The sequence below is a fragment of the Rhinoderma darwinii genome, chromosome 5, assembly GCF_050947455.1.
Source record: "Rhinoderma darwinii isolate aRhiDar2 chromosome 5, aRhiDar2.hap1, whole genome shotgun sequence".
NCBI classification, from domain to species: domain Eukaryota; kingdom Metazoa; phylum Chordata; class Amphibia; order Anura; family Rhinodermatidae; genus Rhinoderma; species Rhinoderma darwinii.
In genome coordinates this window covers 69,044,783-69,070,296 of record NC_134691.1, presented here as the reverse complement: position 1 = coordinate 69,070,296, position 25,514 = coordinate 69,044,783, and the positions used below count along the sequence as shown (strand labels likewise).

At 43.5% G+C, this 25,514-nt stretch overlaps 1 protein-coding gene across 1 annotated transcript; it reads left to right on the top strand.

Annotated features, from left to right (window-relative positions):
* Positions 1-1,911: 1,911 nt before the first annotated feature.
* LY96 (lymphocyte antigen 96) lies at positions 1,912-23,273 on the top strand. The gene is made up of 5 exons (XM_075828215.1): positions 1,912-2,017; positions 4,502-4,588; positions 13,630-13,758; positions 15,017-15,072; positions 22,733-23,273. The coding sequence occupies exons 1-5, from the start codon at positions 1,912-1,914 to the stop codon at positions 22,832-22,834; spliced, it is 480 nt and encodes a 159-aa protein (XP_075684330.1). The 3' UTR covers positions 22,835-23,273.
* The last annotated feature ends 2,241 nt before the right edge of the window (positions 23,274-25,514 follow it).

The window sequence follows — 25,514 nt, the reverse complement described above, 5'->3', positions numbered from 1 at the left end:
CCTTCCACTGATGAGTGAGCAATATATGCCATTACTTGCAATGGCCAGTACACCCCTTTAAAGTTTATTGTGCAGGGTAACTGTGTTTAAAGCGCACCTATGGTATATTTAAAAAAAACAAAAAATTGCAACATATATAATTTTGATAGCATACTTTCTATGACTCCCATACGGCATTTTTTATTTTTTTTGTCCAGAACATTGTTCCGCCAAACTCATACTGCCTGTTGCCATTCGGTGGTTCTGGAGCTGCATACAGATAGTAGCAATAGACAGATGTGATTTTTTACAAGTATGTGCAACGTTACAGAAGAAGGTTGTTCTTCATTAAGGAAATAATCATTGTAGCCTCATCAAATATATTAGGAAGTTGCACTAAATCCATGATGCTGTCAGATTTTAAAGAATAAAAATGAACAGCTGGTATATAATATACCTGACCCACTTCCTCATGCACTGGCGTTTGTGGAACTTTAGCTATGTCTCCTTTACATTAGGCCAGCCCTCTCAGTATTCTCATGGGGGCTATGCTATGACTTTGATGCATACGATTAGATTGGTGGGTGCTTAGCTTCAAAATGTTGAGCTCAACTTTCTGTACTGTAATTCTTGACCCTACGATGCTTTTTTTGTGACATTCTTATTCTCTTTTCCCATAACGGATGGAAAACACCATTCAAACGACGGGGCAACCATGTAATAAATGGCTGTGTCCTCCTCTACAGTCGGAGCTGCTCTCTACTCTTTGAAAGTGGGAATGAGGGTATGAAAGTATTTACCATAAATGCAGATAGAAGAGGGAGTAATGTGTCTTAGGCTTGGTTCACACTTGCATCATGGCTTCAGTTTAGTATGGTGTCGTATTAGCTATGCAGGATCCATTTTCAAATGGATAACGGCAAATCCTGACAGACCACATTGACTTTAATGGGGGACTGTCATGGTTCTGGAACATTGAGAAACACTGATCTACAGCATGGGGGCAGAACCTTTTCTGGTCCAAGGGCCTCATTGTCAGATTGTACCCCCCCGCCCCCCGAGGTGCGCAATAAATCAAAGTGCTATTCCCATCTGAGACATTTATGGCATATTCATCCACCTATCGGAAGAACATGGAAATAACTGGGTGTTTCACAACTCATAAACTACAATGGAGAAGCAGCATGCATGTTCATCCACCTTATCTCGACCCCCCCCCCCCCATTCTCTATATATGGCAGTCTCAGAGATGGAACCCCCACCTACCAGATATTTATGGCATATCCTGTAGCTATGCTATAAACGTCCCTCATAGGAATACCATTTTAAAAGATCACTCTGTTTAAAAATAGCACACTATGATATGCCTAGTGCAGGGCCTGAAGGAGAGGTGCGCGACACAGATTTAAAAGGGTAACGTCCGTCATAAACCGCCTCTTGTCCTGGTGGTTGGGGGGCCACACAAAACTGAGCTGAGAGATGGCACATTGAATGCATTCCCATAGTCCACCTGAGTTTTTTTACTGGGCGTTCTCAGATCTTACATACTAAAATATTGTAGAGACTATGAGAAAATTAGAAAGTGTATTCACTTAGGAAGACCATAAAGGTGAACATAGCATAGCACATGAAATGCAGGGGAAAGACTGAACTTAAAAAACACTACACATAGGGCGCAGTCCTTGCATGAGGAGACGTCAAGGATGACATAGTCCATGGTCGGTGTGGTAGGTTTCAAAACTGAAATGTTTGTACTGGAACACCATACATAGAAGACCAAATCATTAAAAGGATTCTGTTTTGTGGGAGGAGTATGGTTTATGAAAGAAAACTGAAAATTAAGAAAAGAGGAACAGGAACTTTGGTCACATTTTGCTTAACAGTCAAAGAATATAGTTTATGTTGCTTGTGCGGGGTCTTATCACTTCTGAGATGTTTAATGTTCTGCTCTTTCTTCTTGGATTTATTACTGTGGAAACCAACAGGAAATATTTACTGTGTAACACACCGAAATTTGAAGTATTTTTTGAAATGTGTGGTGAGTAATATTGTCTTTTTTTATGCTGTCCAAAGGCTATGTACACTTTTGGCATTGTTTTTTTGTTTGTTTGTTTTTTTTAATATAAAATTGTGCTTCAGTGTGAATGGTGCAACTTCCTATATACATTTTATTACAAATTATTTTTCCTTTTTGAGTTACAGCTGCTTTGTATTCTGTATACAGAGCAGCTGTATCTTGCACTGAAACCTGTATCCGTCAGGTTCGCGGGATTGATGGGTTCATTGTCAGTGGGTTCGAGCTGTTACTGATCAAATCTAAGTTCATAACTTAGATGTGATTGATTACAGGTGGATCCTGCGTGTCTCCGTGCTGTCACTGAACCTGTCAGTCCCACGGACCTGACAGATTCAGGTCTTAGCGAACGATACAGCTGCTGTGTATCCAGGATACAAAGCAGCTGTATCTCCAAAACGAAAAATAATTTTTAATAAAATGTATTTAGGAAGTTGAGTTAATAACACTAATGCACAATTTTATTTAAAAACAAAAAATAGTGTAGTACCGTGTTAGCCAGAGACAATATGAAATGTTAAATACTTTTGTGTCAAAAAAGACAAAAGTATAATAGGTATGATACCTTTATTGGCTAACCATAAAAGTTATATATGCAAGCTTTCAGAGCGCAGAGGCCCCTTCTTCAGGCAGTTTACAAATGAATGACTTAGAAAAAAGCACAACATTTAGATGTTACACAAAGACAATTAGTACATGAAGTGATACATCATTAAGATAAGCCGGAGCAATAAAACTGAGGTTATAGGGGTGATGACTTAGGAGTTAAGACATCTGGAGTCAGTCTGATGGGGGACGTGACGTGTGTCCATGTAGTGGCTCATAAATCCAGGTGTTAGATTGAGGCCTTGTGTCAATGACTGGAATTTTATCATCAGCTTGAATTCCCAAATTTTTCTTTCTCTGTTGTTTTTAAAATGACCCTTCAGAATGAGTACCTTTTAAATCTGCCAAACTGTGATCAGGTCCAGAGAAGTGTTTTCCCACGGGTGTATCCACCTCCTGTTTTATTGTATGTCTGTGAAGAAAAAAAACTACAAACCAGGATGAATCTTCACAGACATACAATAAAACAGGAGGTGGATACACCCGTGGGAAAACACTTCTCTGGACCTGATCACAGTTTGGCAGATTTAAAGGTACTCATTCTGAAGGGTCATTTTAAAAACAACAGAGAAAGAAAAATTTGGGAATTCAAGATAAAATTCCAGTCATTGACACAAGGCCTCAATCTAACACCAGGATTTATGAGCCACTACATGGACACACGTCACGTCCCCCATCAGACTGACTCCAGATGCCTTAACTCCTAAGTCATCACCCCTATAACATCAGTTTTATTGCCCCGGCTTATCTTAATGATGTATCACCTCATGTACTAATTGTCTTTGTGTAACATCTAAATGTTGTGCTTTTTTCTAAGTCATTCATTTGTAAACTGCCTGAAGAAGGGGCCTCTGCGCTCTGAAAGCTGTATATAGAACTTTTATGGTTAGCCAATAAAGGTATCATACCTATTATGCTTTTGTCTTTTTTGACACAAAAGTATTTAACATTTCATTTAAAAACAAACAAACTGATGTCAAAGGTGTACATAGCCTTCAAGTAGAATGTATAATTTGCTCAGCTTTACCGTACTCTTCATTTTTATGATTGTTTCCTTAAAAACCCCAAGCATTTGAGAGAATACCCTGTCAATTACTTCTTTTCTCCCACCATTGACCATTGGAAGGGAATATGTTGGATGATCTAAGTCTGGATGCACAATTGTGTTAAGCAGAAGGGGCCCAGACAGCTCGGGGTCCCTGTGCACGAACAGTATATGGGCCCCTTGGTCTCAAATATTAAATCATAAATCACCCCCTTATGTCTATATAACAATGCATCAGTAATTGGCAGCCATCTAAGACATTTACATGCAATCTAACAGACAGAATCTACTGGGCCCCTGGGCAGCTGCACAGGTTGCTCTAATGATATGTCTGCCCCTGGCGTTAAGTGTGTAGTAGATGGTAACACCTTTTTTTGGGGGATAGGGATGGACAGCCATCAGCCTGGAGATCATTGACCTATATGAAGAGGAGCTGTCTCGACAGCAAACCATTGCAATACTTCCCTACCATGAGAGGGCACCATAGGCTTAAGATACATGAACTTTGTTATTATTACAGTGAAAGTGGTATGGGCATGGCAAATCCAGCGGTGGAAATTTTATAAATTTTTAATGATGGAATTTTTTATATGAGAGTGTAATGAAACATCTGAGAGGTTCAGATCTATAGCTAAATTTGTTCATATTGGAGACATTTATGATAAACCGTGCAGCATTTTAAAAATATATTTTATACAATGGATTTTGGAGAATGGATATTTGAAACTGGATATCAGTATATGTGTATTGCTGAAAAAACTAATACTCTAAATAATGTTTGTTTGTTTCTCCTTCAGATGACAGTTTTCCCCCAGTAATTACGTTGGAACCTTGTGAACTGAACCGGAACAGAATTATGAATTTTTCTATGACCATTATTCCAAGTATGCACAATATTTGTTGTTAAAACAGAATCTTTCTGTATATCATATTATACTAATACATTTTCCTAAACCATTCAAAATGTTTGGGGGCTAAGAAATTCAGATACATGAAACATTCCCATGGCTGCTAATGTTAAAGTGCAGTTCCACTTTGGACACACTGTTAAATGACTATAAGGAAACATGTATTTTTACGTATATATTTAACTACGACTGCTCTGCTTCAGAAAATAAGCTATTTCAATGTGCTGATCTTTTTATAAGCTTTAATTTAATTTAATTTGTTTTTAGTTGTCCTTTGACAGGTGGTATTTTATGTCAGATCAATTATGCGTTCTGTGATCTGTAACCCAATTACTAGAACAAAGGGGTTGTTTTTCTCAATACAGTATATCCCCCCCCCTTCTTGTGCAGGTCAGGGGTTTAACACCTTAACGACCGCCCACTGTCTTTTGACAGCAGGCGGTGCATGCCCTTAGTCTACAGCGACATCTTTTGGCGTCGTGGTAGAGGAGGCCGATGAGCGCTCCTGCGAGCGCTCATCCTTTAAGCAGAAGCTATAACTAACAGCTCCTGATCTTAGAGCAGCCTGCTGAATACAGCTGGGTTCGGAAAACATTCGGACCCCAGCTGTTTAACCCTTTGATCGCAGCAAGATCAAAGGGAACTCCCCGCTTTGATCTCGTCATCGGAAACCCGGTGACGTGATCAAACACCGGGGAATCCCTCTGCAGTCAGCCCTGAGGACCTACAAAGGACCCCAGGGCTGTCTGTTCAGTAAGCCTGCTGTTCGGGCACACTATGGGCTGCCCTAACAGCAGCAGCAGCCTGTGTCATAGTGACACAGTATGATGTATTAGCATACAGGAGTATACTAACACATTACAAGTAAAAATAAAGTTATAAACAAAGTTATCCCTTAATGGGATTAAAAAAAACAAAAAAAAACACTATTTTGCATAAAATATATTTTATTGCCCCTACACTAAATAAAAACAAAAAAACGACACATATTAGGTATCTAAACGACCGTAATAAACTGAAGAATTAATCAAATGGGTTATTTAGCGTGATACGTAAACAGGATAAAAAATAAACAAGAAAAACAATGCAGAGAATCGCTTTTTCTTATATTCACGCTGTACAAACATATATTTTCAACCTCCAAACTATGAAAAAAATTAATACAATTTCTCCCGCATAAATCAAGGCCTCGTCAATGAAAAAATAAAAAAGTTATGGCTGCTGAAATGCAGAGAGGTAAAAACTGAAAAATTTAGCTGGTCATTAAGACCTTTGCAGGCCCGGTCATTAAGGGGTTAAAAGCTTTATATACGTCTGCAGAAGACCTACTGTTTATATCCCATACACAGCAATGTCAAAACCAGTGATACCTTTGAAAAACAGCTGTTTTTGGAATGTAATTTCCTAGTTGCTAAATGTATGAAAAATAATGGAACAATAATGATGGAACGACAGTCTTTCTAACACTAGTTTAATAAACTTTATCCAGGGACCTACACCGGTATGTTTGAAAAAAATCCTAATGTTAATAATAAAGGTCACTGCTTACTCTGAGTGTTATGATGTGACAATGTGCTCCACGCTATGTTTGTTGGCACTGAGCGGTCTGGAACATAGACACTGACAGTCCACTGTGTTAGGCCTTATTCACACGAACGTGTGCGTTTTACGCGCGCAAAAAATGCTATGTTTTTTGCGCGTTGCAGTTCCGTGTGTCGTCAGTGTTTGCTGCGTGGCTGCGTGATTTTAACGCATATGCCATCCTTATGACATGCGGTTTTGATGTTTAGAAAAAGAAATGAAGGAAGTGCTTTTATTTTTTCCTTCATTTCTTTATCCACTGTTGCGCGAATCACACGCGACACACGGAAGTGCTTCCGTGTCACGTGCGTGATTTTCACGCACCCATTGACTTCAATGGGTGCGTGATGTGCAAAAAACGGCAAAGTATAGGACATGTCGTGAGTTTTACGCAGCGGACATACGCTGCGTGAAAATCACGGACTGTCTGAACGGCCCCATTGACTAACATAGGTCCGTGCGACGCGCGTGATTTTCACGCGCATATCACGGACGTTAAACACGTTCGTGTGAATAAGGCCTTATGTTCACAAACCAGAATGTGGACACTCTTAAGCTGCAATCTGTTTGACACAGGCTAGACTGGGGTGCAAAGTCTAAGGAATCCTCTGGTTTTCACCCTTAACCCTCGCAAGGAGGTGTTGACTTTGCTGCAGCAAAATTCCCAGGTTGTGGTCGACAGAATAGTCATGGATTGGCGGCGGTGATAAGGAATGGAGCCAAAGATCGTCACCAGGAGACCATTCCGGATACAACAGACCAAGGAATGAGACAGGAGTATGGTCTGGAGCAAACCCGAAGTAAGGACCAGGAATAGCACTACAAGTACGAGGCGTAGTATACAAAGGTCAAGGCAGGAGCGTAGTCAGGTAACAAGGCCAAGGTCAGGAATTGGAGCGACAAAATAGCAAACCAAATGCTACAGAAAAGAAGGAGCCAGGAAGGAATAACCTTGATAACCAGACAATGCATGGCAGAACGATGCCCCTTTATATCGGCTGCCAGGCCTGAAGTAATCTTTTACACCGGTTGCCCTGGCAATCTGACGCCTCTGTGTACTGCTGTCTGAAGTGCCACGGCCTGAATTAGCTGGGCTGCAGTGGAAGCCAGGAGCCAAGGCAGAATAAGAGGAAGCACCGCGGCCAATGATGGGATCCGTTGGGTAACACACTGCTGGTTTCGCTTTACTCCAAATTTTTCAAAAAAATCTTGGGTACTCTCCATCTGGTAGCGTGCACCTAAATCAGTGCAGTCTTTGATGTCACTGTGATTGCCTGCTGTAAAACCCTGGGGAGAGAAGCAGAATGGTGATGTAAGTATTTTTTATTTTTATTTTATAAGGATTTGGCCAAGCCGCGGTCGCGATTTTTACGGTACAATTATGGCGCACGGCCAGTTGAAAGGTAAGACACATTTATTAAGAGGGTTCGCCCTGTGTCGCATCTTACTTCAGCGCACTATTTATTAATACTGGTGTACGAAACGACAGTCATAATAAATTCTCCCCAAAGTGTTTGTTCTTTTTTTCAAATATAGCTATTTTTACATAGTTACATAGGTTTAAAAAAGACACAGGTCCATCAAGTTCAACCTTTCAGTCATTCAATGCTTGATTAATTATAAGGGTATGTGCACACACACTAATTACGTCCGTACTTGACGGACGTATTTCGGCCGCAAGTCCCGGACCGAACACAGTGCAGGGAGCCGGGCTCCTAGCATCATAGTTATGTACGATGCTAGGAGTCCCTGCCTCTCTGCAGGACAACTGTCCCGTACTGTAATCATCTTTTCAGTACGGGACAGTAGTTCCCGGCTCCCTGCACTGTGTTCGGTCCGGGACTTGCGGCCGAAATACGTCCGTCAATTACGGACGTAATTAGTGTGTGTGCACATACCCTAAGTGTCAATGCCATTTGTCAGTAAATAAGCATCTAGTCTTTTTTTAATTAAATGCTGACATAGTATCTGCCATCACTACCTCTTGGGGAAGGGCATTCCATAGCTTGACCACTCTAACTGTAAAGAACCCTTTCCTATATTGATGTCTGAAACGTCTTTCTTCCACACGCAATGAATGTCCCCTGGTCCTATCTAGAGTCTTTGGAAAGAACAGATTATGTGCGAGTTCTTTGTATTGATCACATACACAGTTGAGTCACATTATTATGACCACCTCCTACTTTCGACATTGGTAGCGCGTAGCCCATGAAGGAATTGATGTGTCGTGGGCTGGCTTGGTGGGTATATAATGTGTGCGATAGGCTGTCTGAACACACATCACTCGTTGGCATGGGTAAAAGGGGCAATTTATCAGAGTTGCAAAAAGGGATGATTATTGGCTTTTGGGGCAAGGGTGGCAGTATTTTTCAAACAGCGTAGTGTGTGAACGGTTCGCGTGCTGCTGTGGTGAAGTGTATCGTGAGTGGACAAATAACACCATTAGGAATACCCAATGTGGAAACTGGAGCACCAAGTGCCATTGATGTGAGAGGTGAAGGTCGGCTACGAAGGTGCGTGAGGGCTGATCTACACGCTACAGTGGAGCAGCTCACCGTCAAAATCAACCAGGGGGCTACCAGACGTGTGTCTAAAACAACAGCTTGGCTAACCCTACTGCGTATGGGGCTCTGAAGCAGACGGATGGTCACTGCTCCTATGCTAACAAAGGTGAATCGAAAAAAAAGGTTTTAATTTGCACGGTAGTGTTGAAATTGGACCACCATTTTTTACTTCATTGAACGGATGGACATTGGCGTGTCAGGTGAGAAACATCAGAGGACAAACACTCTGTAACCATTGCTGGAAGAACACAAGCTGGTGGCGGCAGCGTTACGGTCGAGGGAAATTTTTTAATGCCATTCTCTGGGCCCACCTATCCATGTGGAACGCACTCTGAACTGATTTGTGTATGAATCCATGTTGCAGATCACGTCCACCCATACATGCTTTTTGTCTTCCCTGGGGCAGATGGAATCTTCCAGCAAGACAATGTGACATGTCACACGGCTAGAAATGTCTGACAGTGGTTGGACACGACCAAGACTTCCAAGTACTTCCCTGGCCCCCTAATTCGCAAGACTTGAACCCAATTGAGCATCTGTGGGACCACCTGGATAGTCTAATTCACTCTATGGATCCTCCCCCACACACCCTCCAGGAAATGTGGGGTGCACTGCAGTCAGAATGGCTCCAGATGCCTGCGACAACCTACCAGCACCTTAATGAGTCACTCCCAGCCCGTCTAGCTGCTGTCCGTGCTGCACACGGCGGTTACTCTGGATATTAGCTGGTGGTCATAATAATGGGACTCGACTGTGTATATATTTATACATGTTAATAAGATCACCTCTAAGGTGTCTTTTTTCCAAGCTGAACAAGCCCAATTACTCTAGCCTTTCATTATAAGGGACACCTGCCATCCCATTTAATAATCTAGTTGCCCTCCTTTGAACCCTCTCCAGTTCTCCTATATTCTTTTTACAATTTGGAGCCCAAAACTGAATTCCATATTAAATATGTGGCCTTACAAGGGATTTATGGAGGGGTAATATTATTACATTTGAGTCACAGGTTTTTATCTCTCTTTTTATACACCCTAAAATCATATTTGCAGCTGCTGCCTGACATTGAGTACTGCTGCTTAGCTTGTTTGTAACCAGAATACCCAGGTCCTTCTCTTGTTCCGTTATACCCAGTTTTATTAAATTTAATGTATATGAACTACTGCTATTATTGCGCCCTTTATCTGCCATGTTTTTGTCTATGCTGCCAGCTTAGGCTACGTTCCGTCGGAACGGAGCCTTGACACACACAAACAGAAACCATAGGTTTCCGTTTCCATCACCATTGATTTCAATGGTGACGGATCCGGTGCCAATGGTTTCTGTTTGTCTCTGTTGTGCGAGGGTTCCGTCGTTTTGACAGAATCAATAGCGTGGTCGACTACACTATTGATTACGTCAAGGCAACGGAACCCTTGCACAATGGAGACAAATGGAAACTATTGGCACCGGATCCGTCACCATTGAGATCAATGGTGATAGAAACGCAAACCTATGTCTTCCGTTTGTGTCTGTCAGGGCTACGTTCCGACGGAAAGCTCAGACGGAACGTTGGAACAGAGCCCTAGTGCAGATGTGAACGAAGCCTTACCTAGGTCCCTGTTTGTAATATTTTATAGTCAAGATGAGTTTTAAGTATCCTACAAAGTTTTGTATCGTCAGCAAAAACGAACACCTTGCTATCAATCCCATCCACAAGGTCATTATTAAAGAGATTAAAACTAATTATGCCTAACACTAATCCCTGTGGTACCCCACTGCTGACTTCAGCCCGTTTTGTGAAAATACCATTTATAATGACTCTTTGATTTCTGTCCCATAACCAATTCTTTACCCACGTGCATACAAAAACTTTCCTGGGGTGGCCATATTAGAGGCATACACATTCTTCTACTTTTGTCTGTATAGACAGTGCAGAAGGGTCTGTGTCCTTTATGGAAGCTGCAATTAATGGGAGTTAATTAATTGTCAGATAAACTTCAATAGACTATTACAGCCTCCAGTAAATGTGTGTAAGGTCCAGTAGTACAATAGAGCTGTCATCTGTCATAAAATTTCCTGCCCTCTGCCGACCCTGTCGCTGTCTACACCAAAGTTTCCCAACCTTTTCAGGCTCCAGGCACCCCTGGAAAAAAAAAATTCCTCAGGGCACCCCTACCAATAATTGTTTACAAATAGACAAAACAATGGCTAAAATCATGCACTACACTCTTAGAGTATGTTCACACAGCGTTTTTTGGAAGGCAGATAAAATCTGCCTCAAAGTTCCGTCAGGAATTTTGAGGCAGATATTGAATTGACAGTGTTGTTTGCCGCTTTTTTTTTAGGTTTTTTGCAATGTTTTTTGCCCATGTTTTATTTAAGCTGTTGAAACTAATGCGAAAACCGCAGGCAAAACAGCACTCCAAACGAGCACCGCAGGTCTTTTCTGCCTCCTACCGTGTTTCCCCGATAGTAAGACACCCCCGATTGTAAGACGTATCGGGGGTTTCAGGGGGGTCGGCTAATATAAGCCGTACCCCGAAAGTAAGACATATGTCTTACTTTCGGGGAAACACGGGGGTATTGCCGCCTCCTGCCCACTTCCGCGCCGCCCCCCTCTCCATACGTCTCCATACGTCACCGGTAGGCGATCAGCGGCAGGAGCACGGCTGTTATACACAGCCTGGCTCCTGCTGCAACTGCCGGAATCGAAGCGCGCGCCGATTCCGGCAGTTTAACCCATTAAATGCCGCTGTCAATAGTGACAGCGGCATTTAATGTCTTTGACAGAGGGGGGAGCTCCCTCTGTCACCCGATCGGCGCCCCCGCAAACACATCGCGGGTCGCCGTCGGGTTTCCATGACAGCCGGGGGTCTAACAAAAACCCCCAGGTCTGCCTTCAGCATCTGCCTGTTAGGCGATGCCGGAGGCATGACCTAATAGGTTGCCTGTCAGTTTTACACTGACAGGCAATAATGATTCGGTATACTAAGTATACCAAAGCATTATATATGCGATCGGCACATCGCATAGTGAAGTCCCCTGGTGGGACTAAAAAAAAAAATGTAAAACAGTTAAATAAAGTTTGTGAAAAAAAATAAAAAAAATATTCGACAATTTTTTTCCAATATAAGACATACCCCGAAAGTAAGACATAGTGGGGCTTTTGGGGATAAAAAGAAAGTAAGACACTGTCTTACTTTCGGGGAAACACGGTATTAATTTCAATAGGAGGTCACAGGCAGAAACCACTTGCAGACCATCAGCCCCCACTCACAGTAAAATGACCATCAGCCCCCCTAGTAATCTGACCATCAGCCCCCCAGTAAAGTGACCATCAGCCCCCCCAGTAAAGTGACCATCACAGACATGAATGGCAGAATAAATACTTATCCTGCCCAGGACCCTAGCGTTAATGTCTCCTCTCATGGTTAATGGCTCTCCTCTCGTCAGGCTCTTCTGGCTTCTAGCGGTGCGTGCGTGGGTCACGTCTGCTACAACCATAGATTGAAGAAGTAAGCGTCAGGGGTGGAACTTGTAGTAGACGTGCGTGCGTCACGTCTACGAAAGCGTTTTTTTTTTAAGTGGATGAGCGGAGTGTCCCAGCTCCCCTAGACGGTTCTCACGGCACCCTGGTTTGGGAACCACTGGTCTACACAGAAAAGCTGACAAGTTAGCGTAATGTGACGCCAGTGGCCAGTGGGAAAACTAGAATATCGAAAGATTTTTTTGTTATATAAATAGCCACATTAAATTTTTGGGGAAAAAGTCATAAAAATAATCCCAAAAATGATGCTTATAGCAAAAATCGAAATTTCATTAATTAATCTTTTTTGGATGATAAAGTACATTCCCATTAAGTGGGTTGTCTAGGATTAGAAAAAAAGGTCTACTTTTTCCCCCCAGAAACAGCACAAGTCTTGTCCATTATCTGAAATGTACATAGGCACTGCTATTTATTTAAAGAGGCTCTGTCACCAGTTTATAACTGCCCTATCTCCTACCTAATCTAATAGGCGCTTTAATGTAGATGACAACAGTTTTTGTGGTTTTTTTTAAATGTTTATTTTTGACCAAGTTACAATCATTTTTAGTTTTATGCAGTTTTGTTCTAAATGCCCAACTGGGCGTTTTTTTACTTTTCACCAAGTGGGCGTTGTAAAGAAAAGTCTATGACGCTGACCAATCAGCGTCATACACTTCTCTTCATTCATGCCCAGCTTGTTTAACAGCACAGCGTGATCTCGCGAGATCACGCTGTGACGGGACTTCCTCTCACAGGTCCTTCATCGAAGCCATGGAAGACTGAAAGACATCGCCTCCAGCCGCTGCAGATTTGGATAAACATCCTGGCACGGCTGGAGGCGATGTCTGTTGAATCTTCCTTCGCTCCGGTGAAGGACCTGCGGGAGGAAGTCCCGTCACAGCGTGATCTCGCGAGATCACGCTGTGCAGTGAAACAAGCTGGGCTGGAATGAAGAGAAGTGTATGAGGCTGATTGGTCAGCGTCATACACTTTTCTTTACAACGCCCACTTGGTGAAAAGTGAAAAAAACGCCCAGTTGGGCATTTAGAACAAATTAGCATATAACTAAAAATGATCATAACTTGGTAAAAAAAACAACGTTTAAAAAAAAAAAACAACAAAAGTGTTATCTACATTAAAGCGCCTATTAGGTAGAAGATAGGGCAGTTATAAACGGGTGACATAGCCTCTTTAAGAAAAGCACAAGAAATGCATCTACAAAACTGAAGTCATCCATGAAAACATACACTTTTTGCTTTGCAGATGCATTCTGAAAAGAAAAGTTTCTAATTTAATTTTTTTTCTGCATTTTTTTTCCATTGGCTTATGTTAAGTGGTAATACAAAACTTTTATTGTGGCGCAGGAAAGGACATTGACCGCTTGTATTCTAAGGTGCAAATTTGGAAGGAATCTGTGACCATCTCAGATCGTAAATATGTGTTGTGTAATGGATTTGATGACGAATTTGATTTCTGTGGAGCTCTAAAAGGAGGTAAGAGGTAAATGTGGGGACATTGCTTGAGTTCCTACACAGTAAAAATTCAGTAATATTACCCATCTCAACAGAGTAGCGTAAGTAACACTTACTGTATGATCAGCACCAGATTTACATCTCAGGAGCATATAGCCACAGATTGTTTGGTGCCTTAGGAGCCTCACACACGAGCGTGTTTTTGTTCATGATATACGGTCCGTACATCGGCCGCAAGTCCCGGACCGAACACAGTGCAGGGAGCCGGGCTCTTAGCATCATAGTTATGTACGACGCTAGGAGTCCCTGCCTCTCCGCGGAACTACTGTCCCGTACTGAAAACATGATTACAGTACAGGACAGTTGTCCCACAGCGAGGCAGTGACACCTAGCGTCGTAGATAACTATGATGCTAGGAGCCCGGCTCCCTGCAGTGTGTTCGTTCCGGGAAATGCGGCCGACATACGTACCGTATATCACGGACCAAACACGCTCGTGTGTGCGACTTGAGACTATTGCCAACATCAGGATGTTATTTGCGGCAGTGCCCGGAAGAGCGAAGAAGAGTGCAGGAACGGGGAGAGGTAAGTATATTCAGCACTCCAGAGATGCCTTCTCTTCCAAGAGTCCAGGAAATTCCCCCTTTTTTTGGAAGTCTATCGAACGTTCTGGGAGAGTTGGCAAGTATACGCGAGTGTGAACTAAGCCTAAGACACATTACTCCCACTCCCATCTGCATTTATGGCAAATACAACCATACTCTTATTTCCACCTTCAAAGAGCAGAGAGCAAGGAGCAGCTCCGGCTCTAGAGGATTGCACAGCCTTATATTACATGGTTGTCCATTCATGTGATTGGTGTTTCAAATCAATTATGTGAACAGACAAGGTAATATGAGAATATGTTGTGAAAAAAAGCATTGTAGGGTCCAGTATTGGAGTAGAGAATCCATTAGACCAGTGCTTTTCAACTTTTTCTAAGCCAAGTATCCACCAATCTAATTATACGCATCAAAGTACTACCGAGAATATGATCGTAAACTGTGCTGCATGAGCACAGTACAAGTACCCTCCAGGGACATGGCGTGTACCCTCCAGGGACATGGCGTGTACCCCCAGGGAAACATGTAACACAGGTGGAGAAGCTAGGCATTAGACAACCGATTTATAACTGCAATGACTACAATGGTACTGTTGCCTTTGAGTAATAATAATAAAAAAATAAAAAGTAATATTTACGTTCTCCTGCCTATTTCTACTAATTATTCATTTCTCAACAGAAACATTGAACCTGTTTTACTATGATATTAATATTCGGAAGCTGCAGCTTATACAGGTATTGTGATGTTCTGGTTACATCTCTAACCATTTTTTGGATATGTTTACAATATACAGTTGTCCTTTCATGAAACAAGACAAATGTGGCCGTTATTTCACAGATTCCAAAACGCGGGCTTCCCCATAATGCTTTGCAGGCAGTCTTTCCGAAATGCACTGCGGTTATCCCTCCCTCTACCCATATATGTAGCTGTCATTATGACATTACTAATACTGGCTTGGCATTAAGAGCTTGAAAGGAGGTGGAAACAGTTGTAGAAGTCATCAGAGAGTTAGACAGGAGTTTGTAGGGCAATCGGGGCACTAGTGATTCAACGCAAATTTATGCAGACCGGATCTAATCGGACAGCGAATTTGACCGAAAGTCGCTCATCTCTAGTCATTATAAATTAATTGTATAGTAATACATTTATTAGTTATAGATACAAATACTTTTATTTTAGTGCCTGTCTTCTAGGTACATGACGGCACGTATAGACTGGGCAGATTTATCATAGATTAGGAGTCCGCCATGTTCATGGGGGATCACTCCAACTGCCTTTTCATCTCCTTTCACCCCACTCATCATTGACTGATGGATGTTTTGTATACAGGCATATATACGGGCTGGCCGACAGTCAATGGTGAGGGGGGCGGTATGCAGTGGCGGATTAAGTGTACCATGGGCCCTGGGCTGTTGATACAACTTGGGCCCCCCTCACACAGAGTTCACAGCAGCACAGAATCTGCACGCTCCTCTCCTGAAATACTCTGTGCTGCTGTGAACTCTGCTCTTACCATTACGTGGTGACTTGCCAATCATTTGAAGGTGTTATTGAGGACAGGAGTGGAGGAGTGGTAACAGACTGAGCTACGTAATGGTAAGAGCAGAGTTTACAGCAGCACTGAATCTGCACGCTCATCTCCTGAAATACTCTGTGCTGCCTTAAACTCTGTGGACAGGTCAGGATCCTGTTTTTTTTTAAATGCTGCACTGTAGCGCAGCCTTATATAATGGATCGAGCGGGTTCCCCAGCAGCATTTAAAAGAAACAGGATCCTGACCTGTCCACAGAGTTTAAGGCAGCACAGAGTATTTCAGGAGAGGAGCCTGTGATTGGCTGCAGAGGCCGCTGCAGCCTGTGATTGGTTGCAGAGGCCGCTGCAGCCTGTGATTGGTTGCAGAGGCCGCTGCAGCCTGTGATTGGCTGCAGAGGCCGTCACGTGGGATGAAGCGTCATCCCTGGAGGCCGGCCTTCTGACGTCATCCTGACGTGCGTGACCGCCACTACAGCCTGTGATTGGCTGCAGCGGCGACATGGATGACACGTCACCGCTGGAGGCCGGACAGGAGGAATGTAAGTATGAACGTATTTTTTATTTTTTTTTATTACATTAAAATTGTATTTTCCGTGCGCCGAGCATGTACTGTCAAGGTTGTTGAAAGAGTTAGTGCAGCCCATTAACTCTATCAGCACCCTGGACAGTACCATGCTCGGCACACGGAAATTACAGGTTCGGTCCGAAACAAACTTTTTCGTGAAATTCGGCGAACTAGCCGAACCGAACTTTTCAGAAGTTCGCTCATCTCTAGTCATAATGATGGCGGCTTCGCGAAAATCTCGCAGCCGCGCATCATACACTGATGACACATGGAGCCGTTAAGTGCCTTTTGCGCATGGAAAACGCCGCAGTTTTTGCGTGAGCAAAACGCACACGCTCGTGTAAATGAGGCCTAAAGGGTAAGTCAATTTTTAACAAACTTCTAACATGTCATAGTGACATGTCAGAACTTTTGATGGGTGGGGGTCCGGGTGCGGAGACTAAGCGGCAGAAGCGCTCATGTGAGCAAAGAGCCACTTCATTTCTGTTTGGCTTTTTCCGGAAAGCCAAAGTAGCGGTGTACGGGCTCATTGACTTTCTATGATCCCGTACATAAGCTGCTCAGCTTTCCGGAAACAGAAACCAAGTGGCTCAGCGCTCACACGAGTGCTTCCGACGCTTAGTTTTAGTGATCAGAGGGAGTCGGCGAGAGACACTGCTTCCGTAACCATCATTCAGTTTTATGGGACTTACGGATGGTGGATATGTCATACATTTTTCTTATGGGAAAACTGAGGGCTGTATGGGGGGATTATATTGCAAGGGGAGGTGAGTTTGTCTGACTTCTGGGGGCTCTATAGGGAGGTCTGAGTGTCTGATTCTGACATCTCTGTGGGGGGGGGGGTGTAGCCCCCCCCATAGAGCCCGTCGCTCAGACCCCCCTATACAGCCCCCAGAAGTCAGACAATTTGACTTACCCTTGTAATATATTAGTAACTAGTGAGGGCTCTATGGGAAGGGGGGATTATACTGAATGGGGGAGGGGGGTTCTAACCATCTAAGTGACTCCAGAGGACTCCATGAAGGGGGAATAACCCCCCATCCCATCCCCCATAGAGCTCGCAGTATTTCAGTATTTATTATACAGCAGGGAGATTTGAGCGTGTAACTCACTGCTGAGTGTCTATGGAGGGAAATTATTGTCCCCCCATAGAGTCCTCTGCAGTGAGTTACACCGCTCAGACCCCCCTGCTGTATAATAAATACTGAAATCCTGAGAGCTCTATGGGGGATGGGATGGGGGGTTATTCCCCCCTTCATGGAGTCCTCTGGAGTCACTTAGATGTAAATTAAGATGGAGACGAACATGAACACTAACCTCCTCGTTGCTCGACCACCGCCCTTCTCGTCTGTTCCTCACTGGCGGTACGTGAAGCGTAAGAGGGGCGTGTTCTACCACGGCTAGCAGACGCACGTCTGCTAGTCCTATCCAGCAATTGATATCCATCCCCCTCCTCCTCATCAGCACTGCGCTGCCCTCTGCTGCAGTCCGCCCGCCCCTCCCTCTCAACGGCCATTAGCGCCGCTTCTTGTGAACGGCCATTAGTGAGTCCGACCGGATTTAAAATGATGTGCGTTTCGGGTTGCGATGGGCCCCCTAAAAGCTTGGGCCCCGGGCGGCCGCCCGAAACGCCTATATTATAATCCGCCACTGGCGGTATGAGACTACTAGACCAAGGCAGAGTGCTCCCCTCATAAATACATAATTGTGTAACTAAACTTTTAAAAAACTTTTAACATGATATAGTGACATGAAGTTTTGATCATTGGGGGTACGAGCACTGAGACCCCCACCAATTGCTAAAACAAATCGGCAGAAGCACTCAGGTGAGCGACGTGCCGGTTTGTTTCTGTTCAGATTTCCTCAGAGCAGTTCCATTAGAATTACCATTGATTTCAATGGTTATTCTTTTGTTACAGATGCTTCCGTTTTCCTCCGTTCGCTAGGTTTCCATTTTTTTGAGGGAAGCAAAAGTGCAGTCTGCAGCACTTTTGCTTTTGTGAAAATAAACAAAAACCTAGCGAACAGAGGCAAACGGAAGCATCTGTAACAAAAGAATAACCATTGAAATCAATGGTAATTCTAATGGAAGCGATGCTTTCCATTTGGACTCTCATTCATCTCTTCTTCTGATGGAAGAGAGCTAAGCGGAGCTTAACGGTAGTGTGAAAGGAGTCTTACCCTTTAACTTTTAGGGTATGTTCACACGGCTTAGCAAAATACGTCTAAAAATACGGAGCTGTTTTCAGGCGTAAACCGCTCCTGATTTTCAGAAGTTTTTGTAACTACTCGCGTTTTTCGCGGCGTATTTTACGGCACGTTATTGGAGCTGTTTTTCAATGGAGTGAATGAAAAATGGCTCCAAAAACGTCCCAAGAACTGATATGCACTTCTTTTTCGCGGGCGTCTTTTTACGCGCCGTATTTTGACAGCGACGAGTAAAATAACACCTAGTGGGAACAGAACACCGTAAAACCCATTGAAAAAAACCCAATGGGCAGATGTTTGTAGGCGTAATGGAGCCGTTTTTTAGGCGTAATTCGAGGCGTAAAACGCCCGAATTACGTCTGAAAACAGTGCGTGTGAACATACCCTAACAAGAAATGCAACTGCCTGTGTCATGTGTTGCAGTTTTGGTGTAGTTTTTTTTAATACATTTTTGTGTCTCTTGTGTGAAGGTGACACACATACAAAGCACCCATCTTCAGTAATTTTTAGGCTTGGCAAAGGACAGATAAAAATTGCGGGCTAAGAATAATTCTGAGATTTTTTTTCTGCATCTTTTCTAACATTTCATTTATTTTTCCTTTTTATTTTCATATTTTTTTTTACTGGGGTACACACTAGCAAGGTAGTGGGTAAATTATGCTCTGTGTGTTCCTTTAATTTTCCTATATATAGTTCACTGTAAGGGCTTATTCAGACGAACAGGATATACGTCCGTGCAACGCGTGTGATTTTCACGCGCGTCACACGGACCTATATTAATGTATGAGGCCGTGCAGACATGTGCGTGATTTTTACGCAGCGTTAGTCCGCTGCGTAAAAGTCACGACATGTCCGTTCTTTGAGCGTTTTTTACGCATCACGCACCCATTGAAGTCAATGGGTGCGTGAAAACCACGCATGCCACATGGAAGCACTTCCGTGCGAACAGCGTGATTCGCGCAACAGCAGTGAAAAGGATGAATGAAAACAGAAAAGCACCATGTGCTTTTCTGTTTACAAACATCCAAACGGAGTGTCATAATGATGGCGGCTGCGCAAAAATCACGCAGCCACGCATCATATGCTGAGGCCACACGGAGCTGTTAAGTGCCTTTTGCGCAGGCAAAACGGCGCCTTTTTTGCGTGCGCAAAAAGCACACGCTCGTGTGAATCCATCCTAAGGGTAATTTCACATGTATAGTAAATACGGTGGATTTTCCAAACAGATTTTTTTGCGGAAAATCCGCCGCATAATACAGTAGCAGCAGAGTAGATGAGATTTTAACTAATCTCATCCACAAGCTGCGTAAATGATGAGCAGAAAAAACGCTCAGAAATTGACCTGCGGTGCGGGTTTTTAATCCGCAGCATGCCAATTGTATTTGAGTAACTGCTGCTTCTTTGTTTGCGTGTTTTCCCCATTAAATTCTATGGGGAGGTAAAACCCGCAACAAATAGCAGATGTTGCGATTTTTGTGGTGGAGAAGCAAAAAACGCAACTCAGAATTTTTTTTAAAATCTTATGCTTACCTAGATTTCTGTGCTTCTTTGTCCAGGCCGGTCTCCTGGGATGATGTTTCAATCACAGGCCGCAGCGGTCACATGGGATGAAACGTCATCCAACGAGGCCGGCCTACAGGATGGCAGATGGACGCGTCGCCATGGCAATGTAAGTATGAAACGTTTTTTTTTTTTTTTACGTGCAGTTTTCCACAGCGGACAATTTCGGCCAAAAAAACTGTACCACAATTTGGTGTGGTATTTCGGCCAGAATTCCCTGCGGCGCCCAGGGTGGTATACGCTGTGTGCTTATATGCAGTGTATCCACCCTGTGTGAACATAGCCTAACGCTGATCTTATGGTGACTGGTCACTGTATATCTGTACAGAGAACATTAGGGATATGTTTTGGTGCTGGAGGGGCCCCATTTGGATCCATCTGTGAAGCACACTCCTTTAGTAGTGTATGCCTGTGAGGAAAGTGGTATCTTTTATTGAAAAATCCAGTTAGTAAGAAAGTGAAGTTCACAGTACAAAAAAATGCCTGTTCTATGTGACCTGCACGAAGGCTTATTAGTGGTATTGACATCTGATAAAATAAACGCAACAGCAAAGAAATACAACTTCAGTAACGGGGTTTTCCATAGAAACTTTACTAAAAAAAATTCAAAACTAAATTTATTACAAAACCACAGGAAAAAAAACGTGTATTTCCTCATAATTTTTGCTGAACTACTAACGGTTCATATGCACATAGCGAACATCACTTTTTTTTAATTTATTTTTTTAATCTAAATAAAAAATTCTGCAGTGCTTCATTTTTTAAAGAGGCTCTGTCACCACATTACAAGTTCCCTATCTTGTACATGATGTGATCGGCGCTGTAATGTAGATTACAGCAGTGTTTTTTATTTAGAAAAACGATCATTTTTGACAGAGTTATGACCTATATTAGCTTTATGCTAATGAGTTTCTCAATGGACAACTGGGCGTGTTTTACTATATGACCAAGTGGACGTTGTACAGAGGAGTGTATGACGCTGACCAATCAGCATCATACACTTCTCTCCATTCATTTACACTGCACATAGCGATATAGCTATATCAGTATGTGCAGCCACATACACAAACACTAACATTACTGCAGTGTCATGACAATGAATATACATTACCTCCAGCCAGGACGTAATGTGTATTCAGAATCCTGATACTTCTGTAGCGTCTCTGTGATTTACAGCACAGCACAGCGAGATCTCGCTGTAAATGACAGCTTACAGCGTAATCTCGCGAGACTACGCCTGCTATGCTGTAAATCACAGAGAAGTGCAGAGAAGTGCTCAGGATTCTAAATAATCAATGGGAATGGATGCCTGCCGGAAAAAAGGCCCTTTTTAGCAACTATAAGCAAGGTAAAATAACAAAATTTTTATTAGGCTATTGAAGCAAAAGACACACTACATAGAAATTAAAAGGTTCATGTTCACTGCTGATATTGACCAGCATAGTGCAATGTGTGCCAGAAAAGAGATACAGAGTGTCAGCGGCTGCAGCACGCTGCACTAAGACCAGGGTTCAGTATCAGAGGTCAGCAGTAACAATTATTAAAATTTCAAAAAAGCCCCCCCGACATGTTTCACTGCAGATGCAGCGTCTTCAGGGGTATCGGGGCTAAGGTACTGTTCCTTCAGGATTCTAAATACACATCACGTCCTGGCTGGAGGTAATGTATATTCATTGTCAGTACACTTGAGTAACGTTATAGTGTGTTTATGTGGCTGCACATACCGATTATAGCTATATTGCTAGTGCTGTATAAATGAATGGAGAGAAGTGTAGGACGCTGATTGGTCACTGATTGGTCAGCGTCATACACTTCTCTCTACAACGCCCACTTGGCCATATAGTAAAACACGCCCAGTTGTCCATTGAGAAACTCATTAGCATAAAGCTAATATAGGTCATAACTCCGTCAAAAGTGATTGTTTTTCTAAATAAAAAACACTGCTGTAATCTACATTACAGCCGATCACATCATGTACAATATAGGCCACTTATAATGTGGTGACAGAGCCTCTTTAAATAACAAGCGGGCTACCTACAGCCACCACTAGGGGGAGTGTAGGAGCTCACTGTTAACACTGTTAGATACAGCTCTTAAGCTCCCTCTAGTGGTGGCTCCATGTAGCAGCTGCTCACTACATGGAGCCACCACTAGAGGGACCTTTGTGATCTTTCAGTGTTTTTCATTAATATTTTCATATCTTTTTTTTATGAGTGTCAAATAAATGTAAACTATGGAGCAATATAACAGACCCCTTTTTTCAGACTTCGTTTAAGTTTTTGGATAGATTATGGATGGGATATGGCATCTCATGGAGTATACTGCATATTGAGTTTTGTGTAATATGTATGGAAATACAGCTGTGACTATAGCTCTATATCCGACTGACTAAACACTGACCTTCTATTACTTAGCAAGTACGTATGAACAGAAAAAATGGACGTGTGCATGAGGCCTGTATATTGACGTCATTACTTAAATTGTCACTTGTCTATTTAAAATAACGTTTTCTGTCCTCTTCTATTTAGGACGGCATATACACTCTAAAGACTCTCCTACTTGTGGGTGAAAAAGAAGAGCAGCTCTTATGTTGTCATTTTACAATGAAATTTAAAGCGAAAGCCCATTAATCTGATAAGAACCCGAAATCCTAAAAACAACAGCAGGTGTCACATACTAGGAGATATTTCGGAATAATTTCTGGACTGACTTGTCAGAAGTCTAAAGACTGGGAGGAATCTTCACATTTTGAAACATATCTGTTCACACATGGCAGAAAAAATCGGCACAGATTTTAGGGCGTGCTGAGATTTGCAGATCGCATCTGTAATGTGTAGAACTGTAACAAAGATACTGTCATTAACAAAGAGAAATAAGAAATACTAAAGGAATCAATGTGCTTGTCACTAGACACGAGATATTTATAACCAAATCCGGTATATGCTATACTGAACATTCCGTACTATTATAATCTGCGCATGGCTATATCACATGTTTCCAACAACAATAATTCTATATACATTTGGCTACAATTTTGACTCTTTTTTTAATGTTTTTACCTGCACAGTGACAATGGAAATATTGATATTTAGTGACAATCTATAAATAATGATATTTCATATTCAATTGAGAAATATATTAATTGTAATTCTTCTTATATATTTAATTTAATTGCATCAAGGTGCAGTATATTGGGTGCAACACCGGCCCTTTCAAAGTCAGAATTCTCCTAGGTTCATACTGCGTTCTATCATTATGTTTTTATTTGCTGAACCTATGCCGAGACATATGCCACTTTATCGGCTACACTCTTCAATACTGTTGGAGCAACAGTGTACCAACCTGCCTGACAATTGCCCAAAGGACACTCTTTTGGCATACATCTAACCAGGGACGTAACTAGGAAAGACTGGGCCCCATAGCAAACTTTTGACTGGGGCCCCCCTCCCCTGGGTGTCACACAACCCCCCCCTTGTAAATAGTGCCTTTTTTACAGCCCCCTGTAGATAACGCCATACAGCCCCCCTGTAGATAACGCTATACAGCCCCCCCTGTAGATAATGCCATACAGCCCCCCCTGTAGGTAACGACATGCAGAATACCCCCCCTGTAGGTAACGCCATGCAGAGTCCCCCCCTTGTAGGTAACGCCATGCAGAGTACCCCCCCTGTAGGTAACGCCATGCAGAATACCCCCCCTGTAGGTAACGCCATGCAGAGTCCCCCCCTTGTAGGTAACGTCATGCAGAGTCCCCCCCTTGTAGGTAACGCCATGCAGAGTCCCCCCCTGTAGGTAACGCCATGCAGAGTCCCCCCCCTGTAGGTAACGCCATGCAGAGTCCCCCCCCCTGTAGGTAACGCCATGCAGAGTCCCCCCCCTGTAGGTAACGCCATGCAGAGTCCCCCCCCTGTAGGTAACGCCATGCAGAGTCCCCCCCCCTGTAGGTAACGCCATGCAGAGTCCCCCCCCTGTAGGTAACGCCATGCAGAGTCCCCCCCTGTAGGTAACGCCATGCAGAGTCCCCCCCCTGTAGGTAACGCCATGCAGAGTCCCCCCCCCCTATAGGTAACGCCATTCAGAGTCCCCCCCCTGTAGGTAACGCCATGCAGAGTCTCCCCCTGTAGGTAACGCCATGCATCCCCTATCCACAGGATAGGGGATACATGTGTGATCGCTGGCAGCGATAGGGAGAACGGGGGACCGAAAGTCCCCCGAAGTTCTCCATGACTAACCTCTGACTTCCGGCGTCTGCGCAGCTCAATAAAAATAAAAGGAGCGCTGGTCACGCATGCGCACAAGCGCGACCGGCGCTCAATTAATTTCTACGGAGCTGCCGACACAGACCCCGGAAGTCCGAGGTTTGTGATGGAGAACTTCAGGGGACTCTCAGTCCCCCGTTCTCCTTATCGCTGCCAGTGATCACACATGTATGCCCTGTCCTGTGGATAGGGGATACATGTCTTTTGTTTAATGGCAGAGTGGGGAGATACCTCCCTGCTCTGCCGTAGTGTTCAGTGGCGTCGCGCTGTAGCAGCCATAGCGGCTGCTAGCGGAGCCTCCGGCCATGGTGGGGGCCCGTGCCGGCGGGCAACACGGGCCCCCTCATGCCGCGGGCCTCGTAGCAGCCGCTACGGCTGCTACGGTGGTAGTTACACCACTGCATCTAACTAATCATAGTCTATGAGCATATAGACCATACAGTGCCCACCAAAAGTTCCGGAACACCCTCATAACTTTTGACCGGCTCGAGGTAGAGGGTTGAAATTTGGTGGGATTTAATGGGGTCATAAAACCTACCAGTTAAAGCCAAAGAAAAAGCACCCCCCACCCCCTTGGTGTAGCAAAATCTTAAATCTCATTTGAAAGCTCTTTTCAATACAAAAACGATCCTGCCAACGATTTTGAGCTAGGATTTTTTTCGCTGAGATATCTAACGTTAAAGTTATCATCTTCATTAGCGGCTATCGCCGGTGTTCGCATTACACAAAATGTACCGCGCGGAGGTCGCACGGTCGGATTTACATCGCATCAGGGTGCTAGATTAATGTGAGTCTCCTTGCCTCTCGTGTGGGTGGGTGTGTGGGTGGGTGTGTGTGTGTGTGTGTGTGTGTTTTTGTGTACACCGCCTGAGATAAGGACCCCAGGGTTCGTCATCCCCCGGGTATTTAACGACTCCAAACCCTCTCTGCGCTGTGTGTGTGTGTTGTCCAGCCAACCAAAGCAAGACTGAGGACATGTATTATGTGTATTAGTACAAACATAACAATTACTGTATTAAATCAAATGTTTGAACTGATGTCCTTCAACAAC

Coding starts and splice junctions, on each gene's coding strand:
- LY96 (XM_075828215.1), top strand. CDS start 1,912: ATGTTTAATGTTCTGCTCTTTCTTCTTGGATTTATTACTGTGGAAACC. Junction 13,759..15,016: donor CTGTGGAGCTCTAAAAGGAG/GTAAGAGGTAAA, acceptor ATTTCTCAACAG/AAACATTGAACCTGTTTTAC. Junction 15,073..22,732: donor GGAAGCTGCAGCTTATACAG/GTATTGTGATGT, acceptor TCTTCTATTTAG/GACGGCATATACACTCTAAA.